General features: G+C 50.8%; 2 protein-coding genes across 2 annotated transcripts; both read left to right on the forward strand.

Moving 5' to 3' along the window:
* The first annotated feature begins 1,542 nt into the window (after positions 1 to 1,542).
* On the forward strand, positions 1,543 to 23,347 carry PIAS4 (protein inhibitor of activated STAT 4). The gene is made up of 11 exons (XM_086627644.1): positions 1,543 to 1,575; positions 4,974 to 5,409; positions 11,711 to 11,795; positions 13,535 to 13,576; positions 13,975 to 14,065; positions 14,411 to 14,539; positions 14,627 to 14,732; positions 18,082 to 18,155; positions 18,313 to 18,473; positions 21,916 to 22,046; positions 22,950 to 23,347. Exons 1-11 carry the CDS (start codon positions 1,549 to 1,551, stop codon positions 23,153 to 23,155), a joined length of 1,488 nt encoding a protein of 495 aa, XP_086483770.1. The 5' UTR covers positions 1,543 to 1,548; the 3' UTR covers positions 23,156 to 23,347.
* A 2,810-nt stretch (positions 23,348 to 26,157) lies between these two features.
* LOC147526730 (forkhead box protein L2-like) lies at positions 26,158 to 27,262 on the forward strand. The gene is made up of 3 exons (XM_086627941.1): positions 26,158 to 26,415; positions 26,771 to 26,943; positions 27,034 to 27,262. The coding sequence occupies exons 1-3, from the start codon at positions 26,158 to 26,160 to the stop codon at positions 27,260 to 27,262; spliced, it is 660 nt and encodes a 219-aa protein (XP_086484067.1).
* Positions 27,263 to 27,870: the final 608 nt, after the last annotated feature.

Genomic DNA, 27,870 nt, shown 5'->3' on the forward strand with positions numbered 1-27,870 from the left:
CCCCCCCGCGCTCTCCATGTGACAGGATGAGTTATCAGCTGCTGGGGTTTCCATAGCAATTGTTTGAATTTTTAGCACCAATACTGGCTTTTGCCAGACTGGAAGGGAACACTGGGGAGCCTGATTAACATATTGGCCTTCCTGGGAAATTGGCTAATTGCCTTTTTGTTTAATTAGCTTGCGGGGTTGATGACAAGGAAGGGAAAGTGCTGGAAAACTTCTCCCAGTGCAGTGTTTCACCCCAGCTACTGGGGTCACCTCCTGGTAACTCAGCCTGGAGCTGGAGCTGTGCACTTGGGTTTTAGAAACGGAGCAACCGGAGCCCAAGGGGAGCAGGATCAGGCTTAGGGGAAATAATTCCTACCGACATAGAAGGTATTTTTAACATGCAGGGGGTTACTGGAGAGAACATCTTCTCCCCAAATGCCCATGGGGGGCACAAACGCTGACCTGTGCGCTAGGGCTGGGGTGTCTCTGAGCCGCCATCGCCATGGAGCAGGTTGGGTTTGGCCACGAGGTGCCACACGTGCCTTGGCAGGGAGCGTGTCCGAGGGGGAGGCATGGCAGGAGCTGTTGAGGCCCCTGTAGCAGGGGCGAGCGGCGTTCCTCGCTAGCAGAGGGTGTCGGAGGGTCTGGCAGCTCCATGTTCCAAGATCCAACAGGAAAATCTGAGATGCTCAAGTTCAAGGGGAGGCTGCCATGGGGTGAGGAGAAGGATGGTTAGGCCAGTGTCCTTTGGGTTTCCCTGATGAAGACACAGATCTTTGGGATACGTTTCCTTGGGTTTTGCTCCGGAGTCTTTTCTATTCAGGAAAGCCTGCGTCAGCCCCCTGCTCTCCAAAACCAGCTCCCAGCGAAACCACACGGGATCAGATCCGGTGCTCCCCGGTTTCCGGACACCACTGCACCCAGGAGCCAGTGCCAAAACGAAGCACCCCGGTGCCCAGCCCGGAGCTGGGGTGCGAGGGGAGCCCCTTCTCCACCCCCCTCCTGGGCCCGCAGCCTCAGGTCCCTCAGCGCGCCCCAGTGAGAGGGCTGATCTGGGCCCAGCCACGCTCCAGGGCAGCAGGGGGACCGGCACAAGGACGTGGGGCCTCGGGACAAGCCCACGGGTCCCGGGGCAGGCCCAGGCCTACACGGAACGCGCTGCGGCCTGTCCCGGCCTGGGATACCCACTGCCGCCATTTTGGGGGCACCGCACATCGCTCCAGGGGGGCTGCGCTGCGCTGCCCCTTGCCCACTCGCTTTCAATCCCCCGTTCGTTGCGGGGAGACGGGAGGACCTCCAGCCCCGCTCCAGCGGGGCACAGCCCCGAACGGTACCACTCCCCCCACCCCGGTTCGCGGCGCGCTGTCCCTTTAAGCCGCCCGGGAAGGCGGTGCCGGGCGGGGCGGGGCCACTGCGCCTGCGCGGCGAGGCCGTGGCCCCGAGGGGAGAAGAGCGCGCGCGCGGATTGGGCGGCACGCGCCGCCCTCGGGCCCCTCCCCTCCCCCGGGTGTCACGTGATCCCGTCGGCGGCTCCCGGCGCGGTGGACGCTGGAGGCCAAGATGGCGGCGGAGCTGGTGGAGGCGAAAGTGAGTGAGCCGTGTCCCCGGGCCGGGCCGGGCTGGGACGGGACGGGACGGGCAGCAGCCGGTGCGGGGACCGAGGGCGGGCGGCGCGGCCTCGGCCCCGGCGGCGAGAGCCGGGGGGGCGGCGCCCCGTGACCGCCCCCCCTCCCCCTTTTACCTCAGGGGCTGCCCCGCCCCGGCCTCCGCGCCCGGCCGCGGTCCCCGCCGGCCCCTGGGCCTGACCCGGCCCGGCTCGCAGCCCCGGGGAGCCGCCCGCCCCTGCTCGTGCCCCCGGGCCGGGGCTCGGCCACCCCCGCAGTTAATTCCCGGTGATTAATTAGCGCAGGTGGCTTCCCCCGCGCCGCTCCTTGCCCTGCCCGCCGGGCCCCTCTCCCTCTCCCCGCGGAGCCCGGTGCTCAGCCGCCCCTCCGCGGCCTGCCCCGTGGGCGGTGTGGCGGAGCGGAGCTGTCCAGCCGGGCCCGGCGGGGGGGTGGCGGGGGGGCAGAGCCCGCGGCTCTCGGTGGCGGCCAGGCTCGGGGCGGCCTCTGGGGCTCCTTTGCAGCGCGAGGAGGTGAAGTGTCTTCGCAGCAAACGGGCCCGAAGTCGTGTCGTGCTTGTGTTGGGCCTCCTGGGGGAAAGGCCCCCACTCTGTTGTGGGTTCCTCCTTTGCCTTCTGGCACCTCCCCGGGAGCTGGGACTCCTCCGTTTCCCGGTGTCCGTGTGTGGCAGCGCAGAGGAGCGGCTGGTGGCACCGGAGCGGGCTTCACCCGGCAGCGGAGGATGCTCGCTGAGTGATGCCAACGGATGGAGCGTGTTTAGCGCCTGCAGGATCAGCTGCTCAGTGAGGATGTTTATAAACATGGAAAGGGTGACTGCCATGAGGATGGAGCCAGGCTCTTCTCACTGGCATCCAACGATAGGACAAGGGGAAATGGATCTAAGCTGGAACATAGGAGGTTCCGCTTAAACATGAGGAAGAACTTCTTCCCAGTAAGGGTACCAGAACACTGGAACAGGCTGCCCAGAGAGTTTGTGGAGTCTCCTTCTCTGGAGATGTTCCAAACCTGCCTGGACGCGTTCTTGTGTGATCTGATCTAGGTAGCCCTGCTCCAGCAGGGGGATTGGACTAAATGATCCTTTGAGGTCCCTTCCAATCCGTGACATTCTGGGATTCTGTGTGATGTGGCTAGATGGGTGCAAAAATGAGGTGTGGAAGAGGCTTGTTTTAGGAGGCACTGCCTTCTCCTTGCGCTTGGGCTCCTCACGGTGCTGTGATCTGAGCCCAGGGCTCCAAAGGAGGAGATGCGCTTCCAAGGCGGCGTGGTTGCCCCCATAGCAGGTGTTTGATGGGCTCCATGCTGCTCACATGTAAGGCTTCCTCGGGAGGAGGAGGAGGAGGCTTTAGCCTTAACAATTTTAGTAGTTCATGCGATTGCTCCTCACATTATTGTGCAGGTCCAGGCATCGGTGACAGGTTTTCTTTGTCTGAAGCTTACTCTTTATTGCTCAGATCTGATCATCCTTCTAAACTGCAGAACGCTGTCAGCTCAAACTCCGCTTTCCGTGTCGCCAGTCGCTTGGGACTGGTGGTGTGTAGGAGCAGGGAGTGCAGGAATACCTGTCTGCTGCGCTCCTGTGACTTCCCTGGAAATATTTATACTCCCTCAATGTTTTTATCATTGCAAACGTTCTATTTATCCTCAAAGTGCCCTAGAGAGGACAAGGCGCTCTCCATTTTGGAGAAAACTGAGAGACAGAAACTAGATTTCTCCAAGATCACACAGGTGGTGTCTAGCGAAGCAGTGACACGAATCCAGATGTCTTGAATCCTGACTTTCTGACAATTAAACATCCTTTCTCTCCTCTTTGAAGTTATCTGCCTTTTTTTTTTTCTCTCTTATCAAAGGTATTTTGGGACACATCACGACTACCAAAAATTCTAACTGCAGCCAGCGATGTTTGTGTGACATCTTCTGGGCTTCCAGATTAAATGATGATTTCATGAAAAAGAGGGAAATAAAATGACATTTTTCTCTGTAGTCTGATTACCACATATGCAAAAGCGGCTGTTAAATGTTTCTGGAGTCAGTAGTAGCTGTCTCAACGTAAAGTAAATCAATAAATAAATTCGTAGCTGTTTTATTCCAGGAAATTACAAGGCTACTATTAACTTCCACAGAAATCTGACTTTTATGCCTTTTCTAAATTACTATTTAATCCACAAACAAGAATGGTATCTAGGTTGGAGAAAAGAGACCTGCTGAGTCTCTGCTTTGAGTTTTTTAGCTGTGGGTCGGCTGGGGGTTCTTCTTGAATTCCTCTGCTTTCCACAAACCAGGAAGGGTATCGAATGTGGGTATGTATCCAGTATATTTTCAGGGCAACTTGAATTTTTGACAAACACACACTCGATAAGCTCGTCTTCTGCGTTCATCATGCAGCTTTGTCATGAGGGAGAACCAAAACATCAGTCTCACCAGGCTCTGGCAGTAGTTTTCACAGAAATAATTTCTAGTTCTCAGTCCGATGGAACGTTGCCTTATAGTATAGGGTGGTCTTTGAATCTTCTGAGTTTCCATGGCAGCAAGAAGGTAAATTTTTGGAGACAGAGAGAGTTTTTTACTGTTTATTGATACACTGGAGTCGATAATACAGGTGCAAGAGCAAAGGCAGCTCCTGGCTGTGGTCATGGGGGAGTGCTTGGCAAAGCACCCAGATAGAGTTTGGAGGCATTGTTCTCATGGAAACATATTGCTCTCTTTAAGAGTCTTTTAATGTCTTTCCATAGTCTGAAATATATGATATTTTGTTAAAGTTCCTGTGTATGTGGAAGGATTCTGGAGGGTTTTTTTCCTGTGCAGATAATATACAAGTGGACTGAAATGCAGTACGAAAGGATTGGTGGCCCCAGTTCACTTAAATGTCATCTGCCTTCCAGTTCGCATTGGTTTTCTTCCTTTGCCTTCCACTAATACCATTTTAGATGAATTTTTTAACATAAGCTCTCTTACCCAGAGGTAAGTCTGGATGCTTTGAGCCTCTGTGGTAAAGGGGTTGATGTGCTGCTTCGTGCGTGGGGCCTGCTGTCGGAGCTGTGTTCCTTTGTGGCCGCTCCTGCTTCCAGTCGAACTCTCTTGAAGATGCTTAGTGTTTATCACGAATGGTTTTTGAGCAATTCGATGGCTATCGTGATGTTTTTCTGATTTTGGTGATATTTCAGCTGATGGTCTGCTCTATGTTTGCTCTGCTCAAACAAGTGCCTGAGAAATGAGGTGCTAATCAGGTGAATAACAGCTGATTTGAACAGAAGGGGTTGGTTTGGGTTTTTTTTAGTATTTTGGATTCCAGTTGTAGACTAAAGTGAGAACTGATACTTTGCCTTTTTATAACTGTAAGAACATTTTTAATTTTTTATCCCCTAGAACATGGTGATGAGTTTCCGAGTCTCAGATCTTCAGATGTTGCTGGGTTTTGTTGGCAGGAGTAAAAGCGGACTTAAACATGAACTAGTCACCAGAGCATTGCAATTGGTCCAATTTGACTGCAGCCCTGAAGTTTTCAAGAAAATTAAGGAGCTCTACGAGACTCGCTACGCCAAGAAGAGCTCCGACGTCGCGCAGCCCCAGCCGCAGCCGCACCGCTCTCCCGAGGCGCTCTCCATCCATCCGTCGTACGACCGCGGGAGCACCGTTGCTCGGACTTCTATCTCCACCACTAACATTGACTATCCTGCGCTCTACGGGAAATACCTGAACGGACTGGGGAGGTTGCCACCCAAAGTGGCGAAGCCAGAGGTTCGGCTGGTGAAACTTCCCTTCTACACGACTCTGGATGAACTGTTGAAGCCGACAGAATTAGGTGAGTTTTCCGTTTGCTGGTGCGTTTGTGATGGACTCGGTCCAGGAGAGAAAAGTGAAACAGGTTTAAGTGTCAAAAAGGTAACGGTGTTCCAAGGGTTTGTAAATTTGTGTGAGAGAGGTGAGAGTGGTTCATATGGTGGTGGGTGCCTTCCTCTCCCCTCTCTCTCCCCTCAGAGTTTAGAGAAGAAAAAAAAATTTCTGCTATGAAGACAAGCTGAGAGAGTTGGGGCTGTTCAGCCTGGAGAAGAGAAGGCTCTCTTCTCTTCCAGCACCTTCCAGTACCTGAAGGGGCTACAAGAAAGCTGGAGAGGAGCTTTGGACAAGGGTGTGCAGTGACAGGACACGGGGCAATGGCTTTAAACTGGAAGAGGGGAGATTTCAACGAGATCTAAGGAAGAAATTCTCCCTCTGAGGGTGCTGAGGCACTGGACCAGGTTGCCCAGAGAAGCTGTGGCTGCCCCATCCCTGGCAGTGTTCAAGGCCAGGTTGGATGGGGCTTTGAGCAACCTGGTGTAGTGGAAGGTGTCCCTGCCCATGGCAGGGGGGTTGGAATGAGATGGTCTTTGAGGTCCCTTCCAACCCAAACCATTCCATGATTCTGTAAGAATGTTTATATCTGATTTTTCCCCCTTGCCTTACAGCAGGAGTGTGCTCACTCCGAGCTGTGATGTGAAAGCCTGCCTGTGGCTGCAGCTTTCGTATCCCGCGTTGGAAACACTGCCGCGTTGCGCGCTGCGTCCTGTCGCTGTGACTCACCATCTCTCCTCCATCCCTGTCGTTGGCAGGGCGCTGAGGAACATCTTTCTGTGTCGGTGTGACACCTGTGCTAGGCAAGCGTGCTGGAAATTCCACACTGATGCTGGTTTCAGGGCTTAAAATACCTGACCTAAAGCCTCGTGTGGATGAAAGGGGGTGCTACACACATCAAACAATATTTCTGATTTTTTTTTTCTGTGTGCTTGTCATAGTTACTTGTGTGTGATGCTGCATATTTTGAGGGGCAACTGGGAAAACTGGAAGCAGTGCTTTTTCCCATGCTGGGGCTAGGAGACTGATTTTTTTTTTCGTTATTTTAATTCTGAGAAGGAAAAGACTTGTGTCAGATGTTAGATATAATGTTCGTGTAGTGAAGGCAGTGTATTCAGAGGAGAAGCATTGTCGTAGTCTGCTGAGCCTCAGTGTCTCAAAGTCAGTGATGCAATACCAGGCTTCACTACTAAATGAACTTAGAACTTGGGAAGCTGATTTTTCTTGGAGAAAAATGTTTCATGTGGATTGGAGGAAAAAAAAAAAGAAGGATGAAGATACAATTGTGCAGGTACAAAATAAAAAAAAGGACTAATTCATCAGACTTTGTGTAATTTTCATGTTTGTGCGGAGGTGTTAAATATGGTAATGCTGGGGGCATTAAAACAGTTGAGGGGTGACTGCCAGTGTAAAGCTAAAATATTTGAAATGCTGTTTGGGGAATGGATTAGTTCAGCCTTATGTGTGGCGTGGCATTTGTTGGTCAGAAACGCAAATGTAGTCGTTTGAAGGAAAACAAACGTTCAGAAGGTGAAAACAAGCAGAGATGGGAGGAGAGACTGGATATACTTACTGTGATTAACAGATTTTGTTACAAGTGACTTTAAATCTTCCACGTCAGGTCAGAACCCAGGTCTCATTAAATTTAGTATCTCACCTCTGTCAGCTGACACCTCCCTCGGGTCAGCTTGTTCCCTAAAGCATACTGGACTAATTTTCCCTTTTGATGAGAGTGTTTTCAGTGTAATGGTGGGGGACTGGTGATGAGTAGCTGGGCATGAACAGATGTTCCGTCTTCATTGTCCCAGTCAGCTGTTCAGAACCTGACGATGTCTTCTAGAAATTTGTTTAATTTTCCCAGCCTGGTGACCTGCAACTGTAATTCCTTCTGCCTACAGCAATGTGAATAAAGAAGCATTTGTTTCTCTGTGAAACTGGGGTTGTTTCACACTGCACGGGTATTGGCTGCTTCCCAGTGCTACCTGCAACAGCCAGGTGCTGGAATAACTTGGATATTAGAAGTTATGCTTATATGTGGCTCTGCTTAGAGGGGAAGGATGATAAAACAAAGCAGTCTGAGGAAAATGAAGTGTTTTCCTGTGTGGAAGCTGCACCAGTTCGTGCTTTGTTGCCCAGATTTCCCATTCTGTGTCTGGGCTGAGCATAAGCTCCTTGTCAACCTCAGAAACTCGTAGCGTGGAAGGAGCTGAAAGATTTAGGATCTTGGATCCGTTTAGAAACACCCAGCTGCTGTTGTAGCACCCATTTCCCTCGGCTACAAAGAGGTATTTTACACGTATAGCCATGGTGTGAGTAGGGGGATCTTGATTTATATGTTCCAGACTTCACTTGGAAGCCTCTTTGTTAATGAAAAGGCTCTCTTGCCTCTTGGAGCTGATTGCCTCGGGATCAAAGGTGAGGTGGGCGCTGCCTGAGTTGGTCTGTGGGCAAGCAGGTTCCCTGAAGGACTATCAAATTACTGTTAGGCTTGTCACAGAGGTGGCTTCAGCTAAAAGCAGACAGATGAGGCCTGTTGCGAACCCCTAATATCTCATGTTTGGTAGCTGCACAGACAATTCCAGTCAATTTTAGTATCAAGTTTAGCATCTGAGTTATCTGCATGAAAACAGCTTCTGCAGCAGCTTTCTGGTTTGGCCTAAGGATGTCAACATGAAAGAATCCTTCTAATTTACTGAAACGGCTGCAGTTCTCTCGGGTAGATAAAGCTTAAAATTAAGATTGATCAGAGACCTTTTTCGAGGGAATGAGTACTCATTTCTTTGCTGCATTGTATTTTAAGTAGCTGCCAAGCAGAGCATTTATGGGAGCTCTGTGGTGTCTGAGCACCTTGCTGATAAGTGTGCACCTTTTTGGGTAAAGCAGTGTGAACACAGTTTTTGACATGGATAGTGTGCAGTAAGGAATTCTGAGTGATTTTTTTTTTTTTTTTTGCTCTGGATGTAAGCTGCGACAGCCTTTCCTCGCTGTAGATACTGGGGCTTCTGGTCTTCTCCTGGAGGCACGCCAGAGGAGATCTTGCGGTGCAGCTGTGGGAGCAGGAGGCCACGTAGCCTGGGAGGTCCTGCCAGTATCCATGTAAACAGGATTTGTTTGGGTTTTTTTCCCCCCCTTCCATAATACCTGCCTTGCAGTGGTGGCGTTGCTCTTCTCTCGTGTCTAGGTAGGAAAACTCCTGCTCCAGCCTCCTTCTCTGGATTTGGACTTCAGCTGCTGTAAACAGGGCCACTGGTTTTGTGGCAAAGGCAACTGCCTTCCCCTGACTGCAGAGCAAACACCGCTGCGTTGAGCGATCTCCAAGGAATCCCAGCAAAACCACATGCTCACACTGCGGCTCCATCCACCTAAACAAACTGTGGAATGCATTAAAACGAGTGCTTCCACCACTTACAAAAATAGAAGATGCCACACAGTCACCTTGTCCCCTGGAGTTATATGATGTTTTTTATGAGTTTGGCCAATAAGTACAATAGTGAGGAATGTTAAGGTGGTTTTTTTTAAATAATGAAACAAAACAACAACACAAAAACAACCCCTCAGTGCAGGGGAACCCTAAAACCCTTAAATCACTGTAGTCCTTGCTTTGTGTGACGTGGTCTGCCCTGCCAGATGGAGAACTGTGGGTGAGGTTGGCTCCTCCAGGTGGGAATCCATTGCAATCACTTTGGGCTTAAAGTCTTGAACATGGTTTGCCAAGTCCTTTTGGGTTTTGGGAGTTTTATGTCTCGACTCGTTCTGAGGATTGCTGATCGAGTTCAGTCTTAAAAACTGATTTCCTGCTATTGTCAACTGTTAGAATAAATGGATCCCAGCAGCTGTTTTAAAGTCAAGGAACTGAGTTGTGTGCTGAGGCATCTGTCCTGGAGAAAGATGAAAATCAGTTAGCCTAAAATACTTGGCTTTAAAAAAAAAACCCAACTTTTTTTTTTATCTGGCTGCTCAGCAAAGAAATGAATATCTGATGAGGTACTAAGCATACCTCCTGGAGTTTGGGCTTGTTTTCCAGCATGAAGATTTTGAAGGAGAATTGGATCTTTACACGGAAAAGGTTTTTCTTCCAGTCTTCCAGGGCATGTTCTCTTGCACTGTTCTCCGAAGCATCCAGCTCCCATTGCTGTTGGCAACGAGGTGTGCGTGGACACATCTTGAGTCTGTTTAGCAGGCCAGTCTCTTCTTGGGTTTTGTTTCCCTATCAGCTCTTTGTCCAGGTAACATTGGAGTGTTTTGCGTGACTCTCCAGCAGCTTTCTGTGAGCACAGTTGAGAAGAGCCCCGGAATTCCTGCCTGGAAAAGGGCCTTTTACAGCAAGAAATAAAGAAAATGGGGAGCACGTGCTGCCGCTGCTCGTTTCTCTTACTTCACAGGGAAAAAGGAGAGCTGTTTAAGCAGCTGTAGAGAAAGCATAGGCACCTAGCTGATTTTTGATTTCCTTAGCAGTGGTTGCACAGTCAAACTTTGTAACCCATTAATTGCTGGTGCCAAACTCGCCATCGTGGTCCGTGCCTCAGACCCAGAGCGGTGCTCACGTCTGGGGTCGGTGTGTTACAGAAATGAGCAAATTCCCTGTTTTGAACTTGGATAGCGTGGTGGTTTTGATGCTAGAAAATCTTGCTGGAGAGGTGATAGTGAATTTGTTGGATACTTCAGAGTTTGGCTTCTGTTGCTGATGGTGTCTTCTAAGAGTGCCAGTCAGCGTGGTGGGCAGCCTGCTGTCAGCAGCCAGGTACTTTGGTAAAAGAATACAACCACAGAATCATGGAATGGTTTGGGTTGGAAGGGACCTTCAAGAGTATCTAGTTCCAACCCCCCTGCCATGGGCAGGGACACCTTCCACTACACCAGGTTGCTCAAAGCCTCATCCAACCTGGCCTTGAACACTTCCAGGGATGGGGCAGCCACAGCTTCTGTAAATGCAAAACAAAAGATGAGCATATCTCAGTTTTCCTAGTGAGGTTTGCTTTGTCTTCATGTAGGTCAACAAACAGGAGGACAGTGTGTCTGTGGTTCTGTGACAGTTATTTAAGCAACAATATGAAAATCATTTTTTCATTACTGTGCTTATCATTCTTCACTCTCTAAAAACAACAGTCCTTGCAAAATGCTTTACCTCTCAGTGGTTGTTTTGGTCAAGAGACATTTGGTCAAGAGACATTTGGATGGAAACTGGAATTAAATCGGAAGTCCATAAAGATACCTTATTAATTTTTTTTTATTTAATTTATTTCTGAAAGCCCTTTTTGCATTTTTAAAGCTGAATTACCAAAGGGAAGTGTCCACAGTTGTTGAATCAGATTGTCATGGTGTCTTCCAAGATCTTAGAGCTGCTGAGGTCTTATCCTTCCTTCATCTCACTCGTCATAGGCAGTAAAGCACACTTTCCTACTTCCCAAATTCTGGTGTATTGACTCTGAATAAACTAGCAGTTCAAGTGGTGTCAAAGAAAAAAAAAAAATCCAGTTCTTACTAAAAAGAAAAAATAAAAGCTGTTTTATCACTCCCCGTTCTCTGTGTTTATCCTGTGACTTTCACCAGCTCAAGGCCTCGACTTCAGCTGGAAACATGCACTGACCAAAAACTTGGCATGTTTGGATTTAATAAAGGTACTCGGTGGAAGTCGTGACAGAAGTTTTCCACATCTTAAGCTTAGTTTTAACCGCGTTAAATGTGTTTGATCTTAAAATTGTCAAGGGCCAAAAGGCCAATTAATGCTGGGTTCTCAGTTCAGTGTTTCTGCCGATAAACGCAGCCTCAAAGTCATGTGTTTGTCATGTTTTGTCTCTTACAGCTCTTTTTTTGTGATGCTTTTTTATTATCTAAGCTGATCTTTGTCGTTTCTTTTCCAGAATCAGTCTGGTGGTTTCATGCTGTCGTGTCATGTATAAATCCTTTCTTATGCTTCTTTGAGTTGTAGGCTCCACTTTCAGACGTCGCTTATGGTTTGTTCTTGTACAAACACATGATTGTTGGCTCATTGGTTGTTTGAGGAGAGGAAAAATAAAAAAAGCAAGTCCAAATCCACTGTACAGTTAGCTTGTTAACTAGCAAAACAGGCAGGCAATAAGTGAGCAAAGCTGTAACCAACAGTAGATTTACCAAAATGCATGATGATTTGAGTTCTTGTGCAGTGGGATGGGACAAAACAAGTCTTAAAGGTAAACGTAGCTCAGAACATGAAAAATCAGCTTGTGCTTGGCGATGTAAGAAGAGCTAGATGTTATTGGTTTGATGCACAGTCTTTTTTTTTTTCTCTTTAGTTCCACAGAATAATGAGAAGCTTCAGGAAAGTCCGTGCATTTTTGCGTTAACACAGAGACAAGTGGAGTTGATCAGAAATTCCAGGTACTTCTCATTGTGTATGAACAGTTGAAGAAAATGTAGCTGTGTAATTCCTCTGTGTTCCCTCTCTGGAATCTTTTGTTCTCTGCAAGGAAACACGGTTTGTTTGAGGAGCTTGGCAGACAGGCCACTTGTCATGTAAAGCAAATAGCTTTGAGGGAGGTGGGAGGTGCCATTTTACCCATCTAAGTCCCTAAGTTTCACTTCTCCTCCTCTAATCTTGCTTTTGAATGGGGCAGGAAAAACACGATGAAATTGCTGATGACCTCAGTGCTCTGTTGAGCTCCTGCTGTGAATATCTCCAGATTTTTCTTTGCATCAAAAGTTCAAAAGCTATACATGTAACTCTTTGCATCTGAAAGAAAGTTTCCTCCTTGTAAAGGGTACTATAGTAACTGCAGAAGAAAACATCTTGCACCGAGTAGGATTTACCCTGACCTCTGTCGTGGTGCGACTTTTGATCAAAACAATGAGACCCGAAGAGATGTCAGTGCAGGCAGTAAGGCTTCCTCTTTGGCTGCCCTGCTCCCTTGGTCCTTGCCACCGTGAAAGGACAGTGGTGCAGAAGAGTCCTCCAAAATGAAGCGTAAAAGCTTTAAATATTCATCTTTATGGTAAAATGTTATCATGGAGTCAGAGAAAGATGACGTTTCTGGAGTGCCCAGTGCTTGCTTACTGTTGTGATCCCAGTAGGTCAAGAGTGCAGGGAAAGCTGTTTGAAGGCTTTAACAGAAAGGAAATTACATACCATGGAAGTCTTTAAGGGTGATAAAAGACTACACGTGTTGTAGCTGATGCTTGGCGCTCTTTTCTCTATATATTCAGATTTGTGAGAAAACTTTTACTGTCGATAACACAGCGTAAATATTTCGTAGCAGGGATTTCGGTGAGAGCCTAGAATGATCACTCAGCGCAGGTCCATCTTCCTCCACTGCTTGTGGGTGGTATCCAGATGTGCTTCCCCCACATCTAAAACTGCCACAGTAGCTCCTGTCTGTCAGCTGAACTGAGGTTCCATCCCTTCCACCCCCAAAATCAAAACATTTATAGTAAAACACTGAATTGGAGTGTGAAATAGTTTGAGAGGCAAATCAAGACTAATTTGAGGATCTTGTCTAATACCTTACATCCTGTGCAGAAATTAGAGTATGTTTTAAACCTCCTTATAAAGACCACTAAGAAAATACCTTTGTTCTGAGATATGTTGCTTTCCTGATACCAGTTGAAATCCAGTTGTGAATAGTACTACTGAAGGTAGCAATGCTAACAGTTGTTCTGCTGGTGCCATAGTACTTGGTTCCTTGGTTTGCCTGAACACCTTCAAGTGGACAATTGAACAAAGAGAGTCTTCAAAGAACACTGTCAAGTAGACCTGACCTTAAAAACCTAGTTTTTGTCAGCACTCACAGATGAGCAAAAGGATGCCAGGCAAATTGATGTCTTTCACTCAACACTTTTACAGTTTTGAATTCCAGAGAAAGGCTGTAGGACGGTGCATCAGGTGGAAAAAAAAAAAATAATCACAGGGCCACTGATATTTGCAGAGGGAATTGTACAATTTAAATAAAATTCTTTAAAGTAGTTCTTTAAAGGTTTATAAAAAAAAACCCCACAACTAAAACTCTTGGGTCTGGTAAAAGTGACAGCTCGTTTTGGTTGTTTTGGGGTGGTTTTTTTGAGTGGTTTTGTTTGTTGTTTTTCCTAATTAATCTGAACCTTCTCTTTCTTCTTTAATTGACTAGGGAGTTGCAACCTGGTGTGAAATCAGTTCAAGTTGTGCTAAGGTATGTGTGAGCATGGGGTTGATGTAACACCAGGTGCAGAACTGGGGAGGAGGGAGTGCACTGTCAAAAGATGTGAACTTTCAATGTGGTTGTCATGGTGACAAAGATAATTTACAATGAGTTACTGGCTCACCTGCCTAGCCCAAGCATCTTAAACTCGACTTTCTGACCTCTGCCTACATGTCCTGCTTGAGTTAGTGCTGCAGTAGAAAGGGGTGGGAGATCTTGCTGCCCAGGTATGGAGCCTGGATCCGATCTGGGAGGGTGGAGTTGGCTTTGCTTTGGCCAGATGAGGGAGCACGGGTTGGTGTGGTGATGGTTGACTGCTGGTAGCTGTTGATGTGCTTTGAAGGTGCAAACAGCATGGGGGTATTGAGAGACGTGTTGTTTCTTTACAGAATCTGTTACACAGACACTAGTTCTCCTCAGGAGGATCAGTACCCTCCGAACATTGCGGTGAAAGTGAATCACAGTTACTGCTCGGTGCCGGTAAGTCAGCTCAGCCAGGAGGTGTGACATTGCAACTTTGGAAGGACTTGTGTAATTTAGAAGGAAATTGTTTTCCTGATGAATGCAGACAAGAAGCTGGAGCATAAAAGTGCACTGCTTACTTTAAAGCTAATTTTCTAATGAATTAGCTGTGTTGTTAATAAACTGCTCTTGTAAAAAGACCCGCTTGGTCTGACTGTTCATCTGCCTTCTAACCCCTTCCTTGAAAGCTGTGGGTGAGTAGAATTTGGTGAAGCTGATTAATAGATGTACCCGCATAGAAACATCTTGAGTTTTAAAAAAATAAAGAAAAAAAAATATATATATTTAATCTTTCTGCCTTAGGGCTACTATCCATCAAACAAACCTGGAGTGGAACCTAAAAGGCCCTGTCGTCCCATCAACCTCACCCATCTCATGTACTTGTCCGCAGCGACCAACCGCATCACTGTGACCTGGGGGAATTACGGGAAGGTACGTGCCGAAGGAAACATCCCAGAACTGCACGAGCCAGTGCAGAAGAGCAGCCTCGCTCATTCCCTCCCTCCCTTCTCTCGCTAGAGCTATTCCGTGGGGCTGTACTTGGTGCGGCAGATGACCTCAGCAGAGCTGCTGCAGAGGTTGAAAACCATTGGGATCAAACATCCAGAACTCTGCAAGGCACTTGGTGAGTATGTCTGCTTGTGAGGTGGCTTTGGGAGGCCTGCTGTGTGCCTGTCAGACCGCAGCGTTCCGAAGAGCCAGGCTGCTAGAAACCTGCTTGGGAGCAGCTGCCGAGCTTGATCCGATTTCTTTCCTTTGGCTGTGTAAAAACACTTTTTATTCGAACAGACCCGCTCAGCTGCATGTCAGTCGTGTGAAACTGCCCCGCACCTGCGTGCACGTGCAGCGCTTCTGCAGCGCGTGTTGCTCGTGGCTCTGCAGGTGCTCGGGATCGCTGCAGCCGGATTTAGAATCTGTCCCCAGGTCGTGCCGCGGGGAATGCCGCCGAGGGCCGGTGGCGTTCGGTGGCTTCATGCCTTCGCGTTACCGCAGCACCTCGGCCTTGACCCGCACTATTTCCAAAGGAGATTTCTGGAGCAAGGGATCCTGGTGAAAATGTCCTGCTGCCCCAGCCCCCCGCGAGTCCTAGGGGCTGGCAGTGGGATTTCACCACCAGCACTTGCGTATGCGTTGAGAGCTTCAGAGAAGAGATGATCCCGAGAGATGCTTATCCTAGACCACTCAGGTAAATCATCCTGGTATGAGGCAAATGCAAAACATTTTTGAAAATGAGGGGAAATTACCTTTCCGAGGCAGAATCTGAGTCGCAGCTCACAAGAGTCTGGAGGATTTCCAGTTATTTAATGTTACTGGAGAGAGCATTCTTACTGTTTAGTTCTGTACGGGCGAGCTAACACCGTGGATTGCGATGGTCCTTAAAGCAAACAGTTTGGATCGTGGAGAACCTTTACTGGCCATAAGACCATAATCTTGAAGACAGACTGTAGTTCGTAGGGACAGTGATGGTTTCAGGCATGTCCCATCTTCACATGCCTGATGCACATTCTGGCACACGCTGGTGCTTTAGCCAAACTTTTGATCTTCACGCTAAATGCAGCGTTTCTGCAGCAGCTGCTGAACACTTGTGTGTGTGCCACACTAAAAATAGTGTCCACCACAGTCTTGATTGTATCAGACCACTCTTGACAGGCAGCACTCACCTGTTGACATAAGAAATGAACATTTCCATTTGGAAAATACCCACCGTTCTCAGAAGCCTGGCACTGGCTGTGCTCCCTCCTTGACTGTTGGTCAGAACCTTGAAGGAGTTGCGCAGAGGTTGGCTTTTGAGTTGTCCTAAACTGCAGGTGATCCTCTCGTTCTTCTCTGACACTTCTGGAAACCAGGCTCAGCGTGGTGTGCTGCTCCCTTTAAAGCGAGCCCCTGCAGGGTGGCCTTCCAGTCCGAGAGGGGCAGGCAGAGGTGCTGAAAGCAGCTTTCTTGCCTTTTCCTCTTGGCAACGAGCGTGCGCCGCCAGTTCTGCCGAGCTGGACAACTGGCAGCTTTGACTGGGCTTCGAGGCAGAGATGAATTGCCTTTGGGGACCTTAAATTTAACCAAATGGAAACGCCCTCGTTTCACTTCCTTTGGCCTGTTACTGCTTGGAAGTTATTTGGCCATCTGAAACTGGCAAGCACAAGCAGCTCGTAAACTTTGCTTTCAAAGCTCTGATGTGTTCTGCAAATGATTCCATAGCAGTGGAACCGATGGATCCATTGCAATATCTCTCAGTACTCAGCAAAGCTACCCTTTGGCTTCGGTCGCATCTCAGGGCTGACTCGTCTTCCTTTGCATATGCTTCTCCTGACTTTTAGTATAGGAACGTTGTCTGAAAACAGAGTTGCTTACCCACATGGATCCAAAACCAGTCTTAAAACAGCCAGATTCTAATCAGGAAGCCCTAGAAAGTGCCCATTCCTCCTTCCCATGAATCATAGTAACTGATGCACGGATAATGCTCTTACAAAGAACTTTACAAAAAGTTAAGCTTGGATGAAAAGTCTCCTAACATGAAGAAAACGCCACCAAATCTTCTAGTCCCGTGGGAATTTCACAGCTGAGAAGTCGCTCTCTAATTAGAGCTGTGTCTTGCAAACGACATGTGGCCTCGTTGTCTGGAGACATCTTGTTATGATCTGGAAAGGTCAAAATCAATGGTCGGCTTGCTCCAAAGAAAAATGGTGATGGAAGTGTCAAAAGCCTTTTCAGACAGCAGTGCTGGCAGCAGCCACTCTTCAGGAGTTGTGCAGTAGTTTAAAGCCAATTTTCCCTGTTGAGTTCACACCTCGGTGTGGGACCTGCACGTGTGGGACCTGCGCATCTGCTGCTCTTTCTGATTTGCCTGCAGCTCCTCTGGGTTTTCCTTTCAGGATGCAGCAGTGGGGGCAGGATTCTCTACCTCTTTTCCTAACATCTGATTCTTTCCAAATCCATGCTGGGTCGCTGCTTGTGACTGGTTTTGCACGGCTGCTTTGCTCTGTGAGCTGTCTGCCCTGGTACCGCTGGGTCTGGCTGTGGTTCCTGTGAAACAATCTGCTGGAATAAACGAGCTGACCAGCATATCAGCTGGAGAGCTACAGCCCAGCAGTGCGAAGAGGAGATATGATGGAGAAATGATGAGATGTGGTTTCCCATCGATTTGACTGTATCCCATATTTGCTCACTTCTGGGGAGACTTGGAATTTCAAGGGGCAGGGGGAGGCAGTTAACCCTGTCCTGTTGTCACTGATCTCGGAAGGGAATAAAATCCCTCATGCTTGTGTTAATGACCAGATAAGCCTAAACTGACTTCGTTCCAGAAGTCCTGCCATGTGCTAGAGCTCTGTCTGTCCGCTCTTACCCTCCCTGCGGGAAGGCCAGGTGTGTGGGTGTCTTAGTCCCCTCTGAAGGGGGACAAGTTAACTCCCAGTTGGCTGCCTTGGTGTAATACTAACGTGAAAAACCTGGTCAGCAGTGTGATTTCCTCTGTGCAGCCCAGCCTGTAGTTTGTAAATAAGAAGTGGATGGGTTGCTAAGAGAGCATTGACAATGTCGCTAGCAGATAGCCGGCAGACAGTTGCCCTTGTCCCAACACCTAAGTCCATCCCGGCTCCATCTGCTCTGCCTGGATGAGCGGCAGCACGTGCCGTTTGGCTGGGAGAGCTGGGTGGTTGGGACAGGAGGTCTGTGAGAAGGTGACTGACCCAGGAGTACTCCAGCTGGCCTGTAAACCATGAGCTGCCTCATCATGCACAAGGTTTCTGGCCAGCCAAGCAGCATCTCTGCTGAGCCCTGCAGGTGGCACAAGCCTGGTCCGACACAACAGCGTTGTCTCCTGTGTCCCATGTCCCTGCCTGGCAGAGGTGCCCACCTGTGGGCACAATGGCTCGTACGCAGCCAAGGGCTGTCAGTGAGCTGCTTGACCTGTGCTGTGCGTTGTTTCCAGTGTTGAAGTTTGCATCTGTTCCATTTTGTGCCCTCTACTCTTACTGCAGTAAAAGAGAAGCTACGCTTGGATCCAGACAGCGAAATTGCCACTACGGGTGTTCGCGTCTCTCTCATCTGCCCGGTAAGTCTCTGCAATGTATTTTAGTCTGGTTTTGCCAAGAAACCTTGTTTTGCTGCCAGACCAGCTTTGCAAACTAACAAACCTTTCTGCTCAGGAGAACTATCTGGTGATAGCTTGGCTGGGTTTTATCCTGATCTTCTGCTCTTTGGCTCAACAGCTAGTGAAGATGCGGCTGTCTGTCCCGTGCCGGGCGGAGACCTGTGCACATCTGCAGTGCTTCGATGCAGTCTTCTACCTACAGATGAATGAGAAAAAGCCCACGTGGATGTGCCCTGTGTGTGACAAACCAGCACCCTATGACCAGCTAATAATTGATGGGTGAGTACACACACTTCTCTGTCCTCGGCCCCTTTCTTTTTCTCCACTGGGTGCGACATCTTGTCTTTTGGTCTGTGCATCTGGTTGAAGTTCACCTCGAAACAAAGCTGGGAGTGGATTCTGCTGGCGCATAATGTTCTGACTTCGTTGTCTTGGTGTGCTAGAGGAAGGCTTGGCTGTTCCTCTGCCATTCTGAATTTTTGGATTACACTAAAGCGTTTTGAGAATCAAGCATTTACTGCCTCACTCGTCTCATCAGACTGATGAACCTGCACAACCAGCTGCCTTGGTTGACTGCTGTCGTGCCACATGGAACAAACCACTTTATAAGCACCCAATAAGGTCATTTTTGATAGGAGACATCTTCCTGGTGTTTTATCGATGTGACATGTTCATCGGCTCGCAAACAATTGTCAGCACACTGTAAATTTGATGGGGGGATCTTCTCTGCCAGCTATCAAACTGAAAGTTGTGCAACGTAGAGCCCCTGAGATAGAGGTACAAACGTAGTATTTGGAAAGATTTTTGTACAATCTGTGCAACTGTTCCAGTACAATTTCTGTGGCTATTGTGAATATCTTGGAGTGAGGGATGGGAAGGATGCCTCAGGAGGGACCGTTTCTGTGTTTGGCATGCCTATAGCCAAAGAAAACAGCAGATTCTTTGCACTGGAGGGACAGAATTTAAATGCTTTGGAATTATTGTCCAGGCTGGAGGTTTTGGGGGTCTACCTGGGCTCCCTTGGCCTCCTGCTGACGTTCCTCTGAGGACACCCAGTGGTGATTGATCCCTGGTAGCAGGCTGAGCCTGTGCAGCAGGACCTTGGGGTGCTCAGAGGGCTCCAAGGGCTCCCTGTTGGGGGTCTCCAGCCCCTTGGTGTGGGAGGCGACACCAGGGCACTTGTCAGGCCATCTTGCATGTGCTGGGAGGGAACTGGCTTTTAGTACAGCACTTTCAGAGCGGGTTTGTGAAGGGCAGACTGCAAAGTTTTGCCCCAGCCATGCATCTGGGGCTGCTGCCCACCCTGTAGTGGGACAGAAGGGCAGAGCCATGCCGGCATCCCCATCCTCAGTCTTCCCAGCGAGGCAGCCCCTGTCTCTTTTGCACGAGGGATGTTCTCTTTCTACTGTCTCATTTTGAATGTGGCTGTAAAAGCAAAGTAAATTCCAAACAGCATTTGCAAAACAGTGAGGCAAGAAATGCGTGCCCCGAGCCCTGCCAAGAGTTCTCCGGCCGTGAACTGGGGAAAGGTTGCTTTAGACTTGGCGCTCAACTTTGTCATCTGGTTTTCAGGCCGTATGGGAATGGTGTTTTCCATATCTCTGGGCTGGAGTTAGTTTGCTCTGTCTTTTTACCAAAGAGAAGAGCAGAGGGCTCACCATAAGCTAGGAGAACTGGAGTGCTGCAGTTCAGCAGTACAAGAACACTTCAAAGGTGATGCTCATATGTCTGAGTGAGGTTGAATGCTGGAAAGCTTTAAAATGCAGCTGTGTGCCAAGAGGATTGCTCTAAAAAACAGGAAAGATCTCCCTCCTCATTGCAGACCTGACGGATGGAGTCCTGTATGCAAACTGCAGAACAAGCCGGGCTGACAGCAGGGGCCACCTGAGGCAAGCCAGAAAGCTGGCGACGATGCTTGTCAGCTCCAGAAATATGGCTTCCAGAGGTTATCTCTAGAGAAGAGCTCAATAAATTACCTGGCTTTTTTTTCCAGGAGCAAAGGAAGGAACAAGGAGTTGAATTAATGCGAGCAGTAATCTCCACCCACCCGCCAGATGAAGCTTCGCTGCCTCAAAACGCAGGGAGCCTGTTTTGTGGGCTGGGACCACTGGCATCCCTAGTGGTGCTAGCCAAGCCGAGAGCAACCCCGAGGACTGGTGGAGCAAGATGTATGGCTCTTGGCTTCTGGAACATGATCTCCACCCTCATGGCAGGTTCCCTCAAAAGTAGGGAGAGTTTAGAGAGAAATGGTTGGGGTGCATCCAGCGCCCTTGGCACACAAGGCAGTGAAGCGAGCAGAGGAGTCTCAGCCTGGGTGGTGTGTTCCCAGGGCCAGGCTGATAACATTCGGAGCATTGCCGTGTTTGTAGGTACCGATTTGATCCAGGAGTTGTGGCTTTTTAGACAGTCTGAAGCAGCCCAGGCCTAGATAACCTGTTTGCTTTGTCCTCTGGCCAACACCGACAGGAAAATCCAGTTCCTTTGAGATCTCTGACAAGGCTGCTGAGACTGAGGGGAAGGCATGAGAGGTTGGGTCGTGGAACCTCCGTAGGTCAGCAATGCACGTGTCTTCGTGGACGAGGAGGAGGAGGTCGTCACTGGTGAAGGCTCAGCAGATTTCTTTGTCCCTGCTCTGCAGTGCTGAAGACTGGATTTCAGTGCCGGTTCTGTTGGATGCAGGTAGTCTTCAGACCTCCCTGAAAGTAAGCTGGAGGGAACCTGGCAGTCACAGCTGGATGTTGTTAGTCAAAGAAGGGGCGTAGGCTCCTGAGGAGGTCGTTGGTTGGTCGGGTCTAAGATCCTCTGGGCCTTGTCAGCTTTTTTGGAATTGCAGGCTTGGCGGTTGCTCGGCTGGATGACAGGACCGTCTGTGGAAGCACATTTCCTGCTTGTGCTGGGAAAAAGGAGAAACTTCCTCCCACTGGTGTGCCACGAGTAGTTCTCTTGAGTTTGTAGGATTTTTGTGCTATTAGCTCCCCTTCATACTGAAGGGAAATGCTCAGATCCAGGGGTGAGCAAAGCCTTGTGGAACAGTGCTTCCAGCAGCGTGTCCAAATAGACACCCCGGGCAAGTGGTGGGACGCATCAGAATAAAGCAAGTGCCTGGTTTGAGGCCCAGTGAGCCTCAGGTTAGTGTCTCCACAACGCGTGACGGCTGACATGGAGGTATCTACACTGGGTCTGTTTTCAGTGGTGAACAAGTCTTTTTTTTCTTTTTCTGTTGCAGGATGCTACATTTGTTGTTTTGGCGGCTACTGGGGAAGCTTTGGGAAATAAAAATAGGAAGGAAGTGAAGTGCTCCTTGTTGGATTGCTTATTTCCTAGTGTCATGGGATGCTTTGTCTTCTGCTAATGCCATGGTGGGAACGTACCCGCACCAGCCCTGACGTAGCTCTAGATGGGGCACAGGCGTCTGTCTGGAAGCGGTGCCACAGACTTGGGAAACTGGGTGAAGAGGCAAGGCTGTCCTCTAATTGCACTAATTAAAATGTTAGTTCATGGTTTAGGTACGTTTGCACTGTCAGAACCTGCACTTGTTTTATGGGAAATAAAACTGGACTGACTGCGAGGGCCGCCTGGCTGTTTGGCAGCCTTCTGCTGACACCAAAGTTCTTCTCAATTTAGGACTGTTCAAGGTGAAGATCCAGGGTGATGGCCCATCACTAAATGCCTTCTGCTGATTGCCTCCAGCTTAATAGATGGCATCTTTTCTCCTGTCCAGGCTGCTGTCAAAGATCCTGACAGAATGTGAAGATGCTGATGAAATAGAGTACCTGGTGGACGGCTCCTGGTGTCCCATCAGAGCTGAGAAAGAGCGGAGCTGCAGCCCTCAGTGTCCTATATTAGTTCTAGGTGAGTATCTCTGGGGCTAAAGACTTGAAATTACTGTAGGAAATGCACACAAATTGCAACACTAGAGTTCCCCAACTGGCTTGGGAAAAGCCGTGTGGGACCTCAAGGTGAGTTTGGCTCTTGGAGAGCTTCTGGGTAGCCCCTTTGGCTTCAGCCTCTCCAGAAGCAAACAGCGCTGCCAGGGTGCGTCGCATCCCCATGACCAGTAGCCCAAACGGGGCTATTCCACAGAGCTGGGTTGTTGCCAGAATGGCTCTGAACAAGTTTGTCACTAAATGTACCTCTGCAACCACCCCCAAAACATTGGCGGTGAGACCAGCCCTGGAAAGCAGGGTACTGCTTCTGTGGGAAAAGAGGGGTTTTGACTGGAAGGGCTGGGCAGCCTGTGCGAGGCCGGGTCCTCCAGCGGTGGTGATGGCTGCCAACGGGGTTGGCAGTGTGGTTGTGGAGCTTCTTGCTTTGGCTGAGCCAGTGCCCGGTTCCCGGGCGGGTGCCTCTGGGTGCTGTAGCAAGTTCTGACCCCAGGGAAGGTTTGTGGCGTTGGCCCTTTTTTCAGGCAGCTGCTTGAATGGAGTTTTTCATGCACCCTCTGCCTGTTAGACTGGACGTGCAGAAGCCTTTCTTCACTGAGGGGTGGTCAAACCCTGGGACAGGCTGCTTTGAGAGTGGGCCATGTCCCAGGCTGGTCCGTGTTGAAGAGACATTTGGACAATGCCCTTAATAACTTCTGATCAGCCCTGAAGTGGTCAGACAGTTGGACTAGATGGTCATCATAGGTCCTTTCCAACTGAAATGGTCTATTCTAAGTACCACAGAGCAGTGGGAGACCAAGAGTATCGGAGCATCCCTCAAACTGGGCGGAAAGTGCCTGAATTAGTCCTCTCTTTCCCCCACCTCTTGCAGGTTCTTCAGATGTGAACGGGCTGTTGCCCACTCCTAACGCTAACGCTGAGAACGGCAAGGCCACTGCTGACGTGGTGGATTTAACACTGGACAGCTCATCATCGGAGGAAGAGGAGGAGGAAGATGAGGAAGAAGACGACGATGATGAGGGACCCCAACCAAAACGACGCTGCTCTTACGAGAAAGGTTTAGTTTCTGCCTGCTGACTGCGGAAGCAGCTCTGAATCTCAGAACGGACAGACTTGAATACTCTGGTGCTTATTAAACTGGAGGAGGGGGAGAATGTCCTCTCCCACCTCATCTCCCTTCCTCCCTGGTCTCCTTTGACTTTCCTATTACAAATTAATCATGAAAAAGAAGAGAAAAAGGAAAAATAAAAAAATTAAAAAAAAACACAAAAAAAAACCCAACAAACAAACCACAAATGAAAAAAACAAACCATTGAGCTGCTGCGTGGTTGGAAAACAACCCCACTCAAAGCCTGACCCTGAACTGGAGTCGGAAGTAAGGAAAGTGTCTTAAGCCAGGCAGTCGGAATCCACAGCTCGCTGGGCTCTGCTGCCCTTCCCAGGACGGTTTGGCTGGGAGTTCACCTGCAGACCTACAGGACATCCAGCTCCCGTGCATCTCCAAAGCTGTGTGCATTTTTATTGTCTTGTTAAATAACCATTCCTTAATTAATCTCAAGTTTTTTGCTGGACGTGTGAGTCCGGGGTGGGGAGGGGCGGGAGGGGGAGAGGGCCAGGAGAGGGGGGGGGGTGGGTGAGGGTGGTTCGTATAACCCAGCAAGCATAGAGAGGGGGTTTTTAGGGGTGGGGACCGGGGGGCACGGGGTGAAAGGGAAGAGACGTACGGTTGGAATCGCACCGTTCTAGATAGGAGCTCCAGCAGCTCTGCACCTCATGTAAAGAGACACGTGTGGAACCTTTTATCCCGTAGGAATTGTGCGTAGTGGATCGTTTTAGTTGAGCAGAAGCCATGGGGAGGGTGGGGAGGGCTCGAACCACAAACCTGTTGTATTTTTGAAGTGCAATAACTTGGTGTTTTTTGAAGACTTACAAGGGCTGCGCATTCCCTTTTCTTTGAGAAGGCTTTGTTTCTGGAGGCGGTGGCAGTGACCTGCAGGACAGCTGGACACCTGGCACGTGAGGAGTGGGCTGGGAGGGGATGGCGAGGGGCGCTTGGGCCTTCGAGAAAATGCCAGGTGGGGGAATCTCAGTTTCTAGCCAACTACCTCGGTAAACTCCAATTCAGGTTTCTTTCAGCCACGCGCCAGCGCGCGGCCCGGCTCGGGCGCTGCGGGCGGCACCGTTGGCAGAGCGTGGGGGCAGAGCCGAGGGACGGCGCGTGGCGCCCCGCCACCTCGCCTTCGCAGCCTCTGGACTTTCCACTTCTCTGTTCAAGACTTTGGTCCCAGACCCAAAGCTACTGCTATGCTCTTGGTGGCAAAATGTTGTTGCTTTTTCAGTTCCCAAACCTTTTTCGACTTCGTCTTAGGGAATTTTTGTAATTACCTGTTTGCGGAGGCGGCTCTGCTGTTCCCGCTGACGCCTCTCGACTCCGTTTCGCTTCGGACCTCGCTGACTTTTCTCAGCCGTAGATGAGAAGAAACGTTGGAAGGAAGCCGGCCTTGCACCTCTTGCCCCTCGCCGCGCCCACGGGACGGGCGGCAAGCGGGAGCAATGCCCCCCGTGCCCGACGCGAGGGGCATTGCCGGGGCTGCGCTGAACCGAGACCCCCCGAGCTCCGGGCGAGGGGCACATGGCATCACTGGGCACTGCCGGAGCACGGGGCAGGGATGGCCCTGCACCCTGGACCCCTCTGCCCTCCTCTCCTGGCAGCCGGGGCGTTGCGGGGGGCGGGGGGGCGATGGCAGCGGCACGGCGGAACCGAAGCGCGGCCGATCTCCCACCAACGGAAAAGCCACCGAGGTCCATCAGAACTCTCTGAAATCCTTGTGTAGTGACTTGCCCGAAAGCAAAGAATTCTCCAAACGCTGGGGAGCGGGAAGCTTCGACCTGGAATATTTGGAGGTTTCCTTTCCAAATTCTTCCCGCTCTCTCCCCACGAGTGATGCAGGATCCCCGAATTCCCTGCCTGGCACGGCAGGGCACCGGGCTCCCCGGGCGCTGGCGGAGGGACCCTTCCTGCCCACCTCTCTTGTCTGAGCAGATGAAAACTTGACGGCAAAAATGGGGTGGGGGGGGATGGATTAACCCCCCCACTTTCCCCCCGGGCATCTCGGCGGGTGCTGTGGGCAGGGGGAGCGCGGGGCGGCAGCCGCATCTCGCTGCTCTTCCGCTCTTTCCAGGGAAACTCGTACTTGGATGACGTAGGCTTTTCTTTTTCTTCTCTTTTTTTCCTTTTAGTTTTTTTTTCTCTGTTTGCTTGTAAGCAATATGTTGTCAGGTTTAAATGGGGGCGAGGGTGGGCAGGGGGATTAAAACACAAAAAAAAAAAATAAAAATTTCAGTTTTACTGTATAAAGTTCCGTGGCTCACATCCCTGGCTGCACAGTAGCTTTAGAGTCCAGGATTATTTTTTTTTTTTCCCTAATATTTGTATTCTAATTTAATTGCTTTTAAATTTTCCAGGCCAAGCCACTGTTTGGAAACATCGTGCTTCTGTTACTGCTTTCTGTTTGAGTTGGCCAGCTCTTCCTGTACATATGTTTTTTCTTATATCCTGTTTTTTTCTTCTTTTTTTTTTTTGTAAAGAGAAGAGAAAAAAAACAAAAAAAAAAAGAAAATTATTTTTCTTTCCCTCAGTACACATTCTTCAAAGTTCAAATTATAGTGTTTGTTAAATAAAAAGAAAGATTTACATTTAATTCGGTGTCGGCTTGTTGGGATTTCTCCCCAAAAATGAGCCTGGGGTGGGGTCTGCGTGTGGGGGCCCCCCCATGGCCTCCCCTTGGGAATTAGGGGCGAGGTGGGTGCCAGGGCCCGCACCGGGTGCCCCCCCCCCCCCCCATCCCCACGGGCACCTCGGGTGCCACTTCGAATTCCTCCACCTCCAGCGGATTAATCATTTTATTTATGAGGCTTAAAGGTCCAAATCCCGCTAAAGCCGGGGCTTTGCCGGATAAACAGCCCGCTTTGCGAAGGCAGCCCGTTTGTGAAAACACAATTAGCAAACCCTGTAATCTGCACTAATTACCGGGCCGCGCCGGGCGCTCTCCCCTCCGCCTGGCCACGGCGCGGGGACCATGGGGGACACGGTGCCCGGGGCACGGCGCCCACCCGGGGCCTCCTTCACCATCGAGTACCTGCTGTCGGAGCGGGGTGATGGGGGGCCCCGCAGCCCCCCAGCAGCCCCCCGGCCACCGCCGGAGCCCGGGGACAAGCCGTCGCAGTCCTACATCGCCCTCATCTCCACCGCCATCCTCTCCTCCCCGGAGAAGAAGCTGCTGCTCTCCGACATCTACCAGTGGATCATGGACAACTACCCCTACTTCAAGAACAAGGTGAGGGGCTGCGAGATTGGAGCGGGACCCGTTTTTGGGGGACTTTTTTCCCTCCTGGTTTTGGGTTGGTGGTTTGGGGTGGGCAAACTGGGAGCTGAGCCTTGGGGTGCTGGTGTCGGGTGGGGGACGGGACTGGGTTCGACTCACCGCATCTCCGCTGACCCCAATGCACTGGGAAAACGCGTGTGCTGGCACCTGGATCTCGGGACGGTTTCAAGCGGTGTTGGAGGGCTCAGTTCTCCAGGTGGGTCAGGTGCTGTTCACTCTGGTGCCTACTGACGTCCCAGAGGTGCGTGAGGCGGGCACGGCGGGGCCGTGGCGGGCGCGGGCTGGCTGACGGCGCCTCTCGGCCCAGGAGAAGAGCTGGCGCAACAGCGTCCGCCACAACCTCTCCCTTAACGAGTGCTTCGTCAAAGCCGGCCGCAGCGACAACGGCAAAGGCCACTTCTGGGCCATCCACCCCGCCAACCTGGAGGATTTCGCCAAAGGCGACTACCATCGCCGGCGTGCCCGGCGGCGCGTCCGCAGGTCAGCGGGGTTGGGGGGGGTCCCGGTTGGGGGGTCCCAGCGGGGGTTTGGGGCTCGGGGCTGACCCGGGTGCTTTGTTTCCCCTCGCAGGGTGAACGTCGGCTACTACCACCCCTACGCCCTGTACGGCCTCGGCTGCTGCTGTCCCTGCTGCCCCCCGGCCCCCCCCAGACCCCCCCTCGCCCTGCCCGTGCTGCCCCCCCTCGCCCTGCCCACAGCCCCCCGCCGCTGCCTGCCCGAGCGGGTGCGCTGGGGCTGGGGACGGGTCCCCGCTCCCCGTGGCCCCAGTCCCCTCCTTCCCCGGCTCCCCTTCCTGTAGCCCCCCGCCCCCACTCAGGAACAGGGGGGTGCCCAGATGGGCCCCCCCCAAAACGTGGGGGCAGCTCCAGGCAGGACCTGCTCAGGGATGTCACCTGCCCCGTGTCGTTGCGTGTGTCCCCCCCCCCATCGCCATCAAACCCCAATGTGCCGGGATGGGGCCCGAACCCGGGATAAGCGTCCCCCTGAGGTGACCCCCCACCTTCTCCCTGTCCCCATACCCCGGTGTGACCCCCTCAACCTCCCCCCCCATACCCCAGTGGGGACCCCCCCCATCTCCCCAGGGTCCAACCGCCCCCAGGGCACCCACTGCCCCACGTGCCCCCATCAGAGCCGGTCGCATCCCAACGGCGTCACCCACAAAGACAGGAAGGGGTCCCCAATCCCCCCCCCCCACCCCGGACCCAGGCACATATGGGGCTTAACCCCCCCAGCGGCCGGCCCCTCGCCCTAATTATTTTCCTACTAATTGTCCCTGACGCCCCTAATGAAAATCGCGGCTCGCAGGTGTTAAGTGGCATTAGGGTGGCTCAGGAAGAGCCGCGACTCGGCCACTAAATCCCGGGAGATAAACCCCCCAAAGCGCTTCGCGCTCCCGAGAACTGGGCA

This window comes from Tauraco erythrolophus, chromosome 28 (assembly GCF_009769465.1).
Source record: "Tauraco erythrolophus isolate bTauEry1 chromosome 28, bTauEry1.pri, whole genome shotgun sequence".
Lineage (NCBI taxonomy): Eukaryota > Metazoa > Chordata > Aves > Musophagiformes > Musophagidae > Tauraco > Tauraco erythrolophus.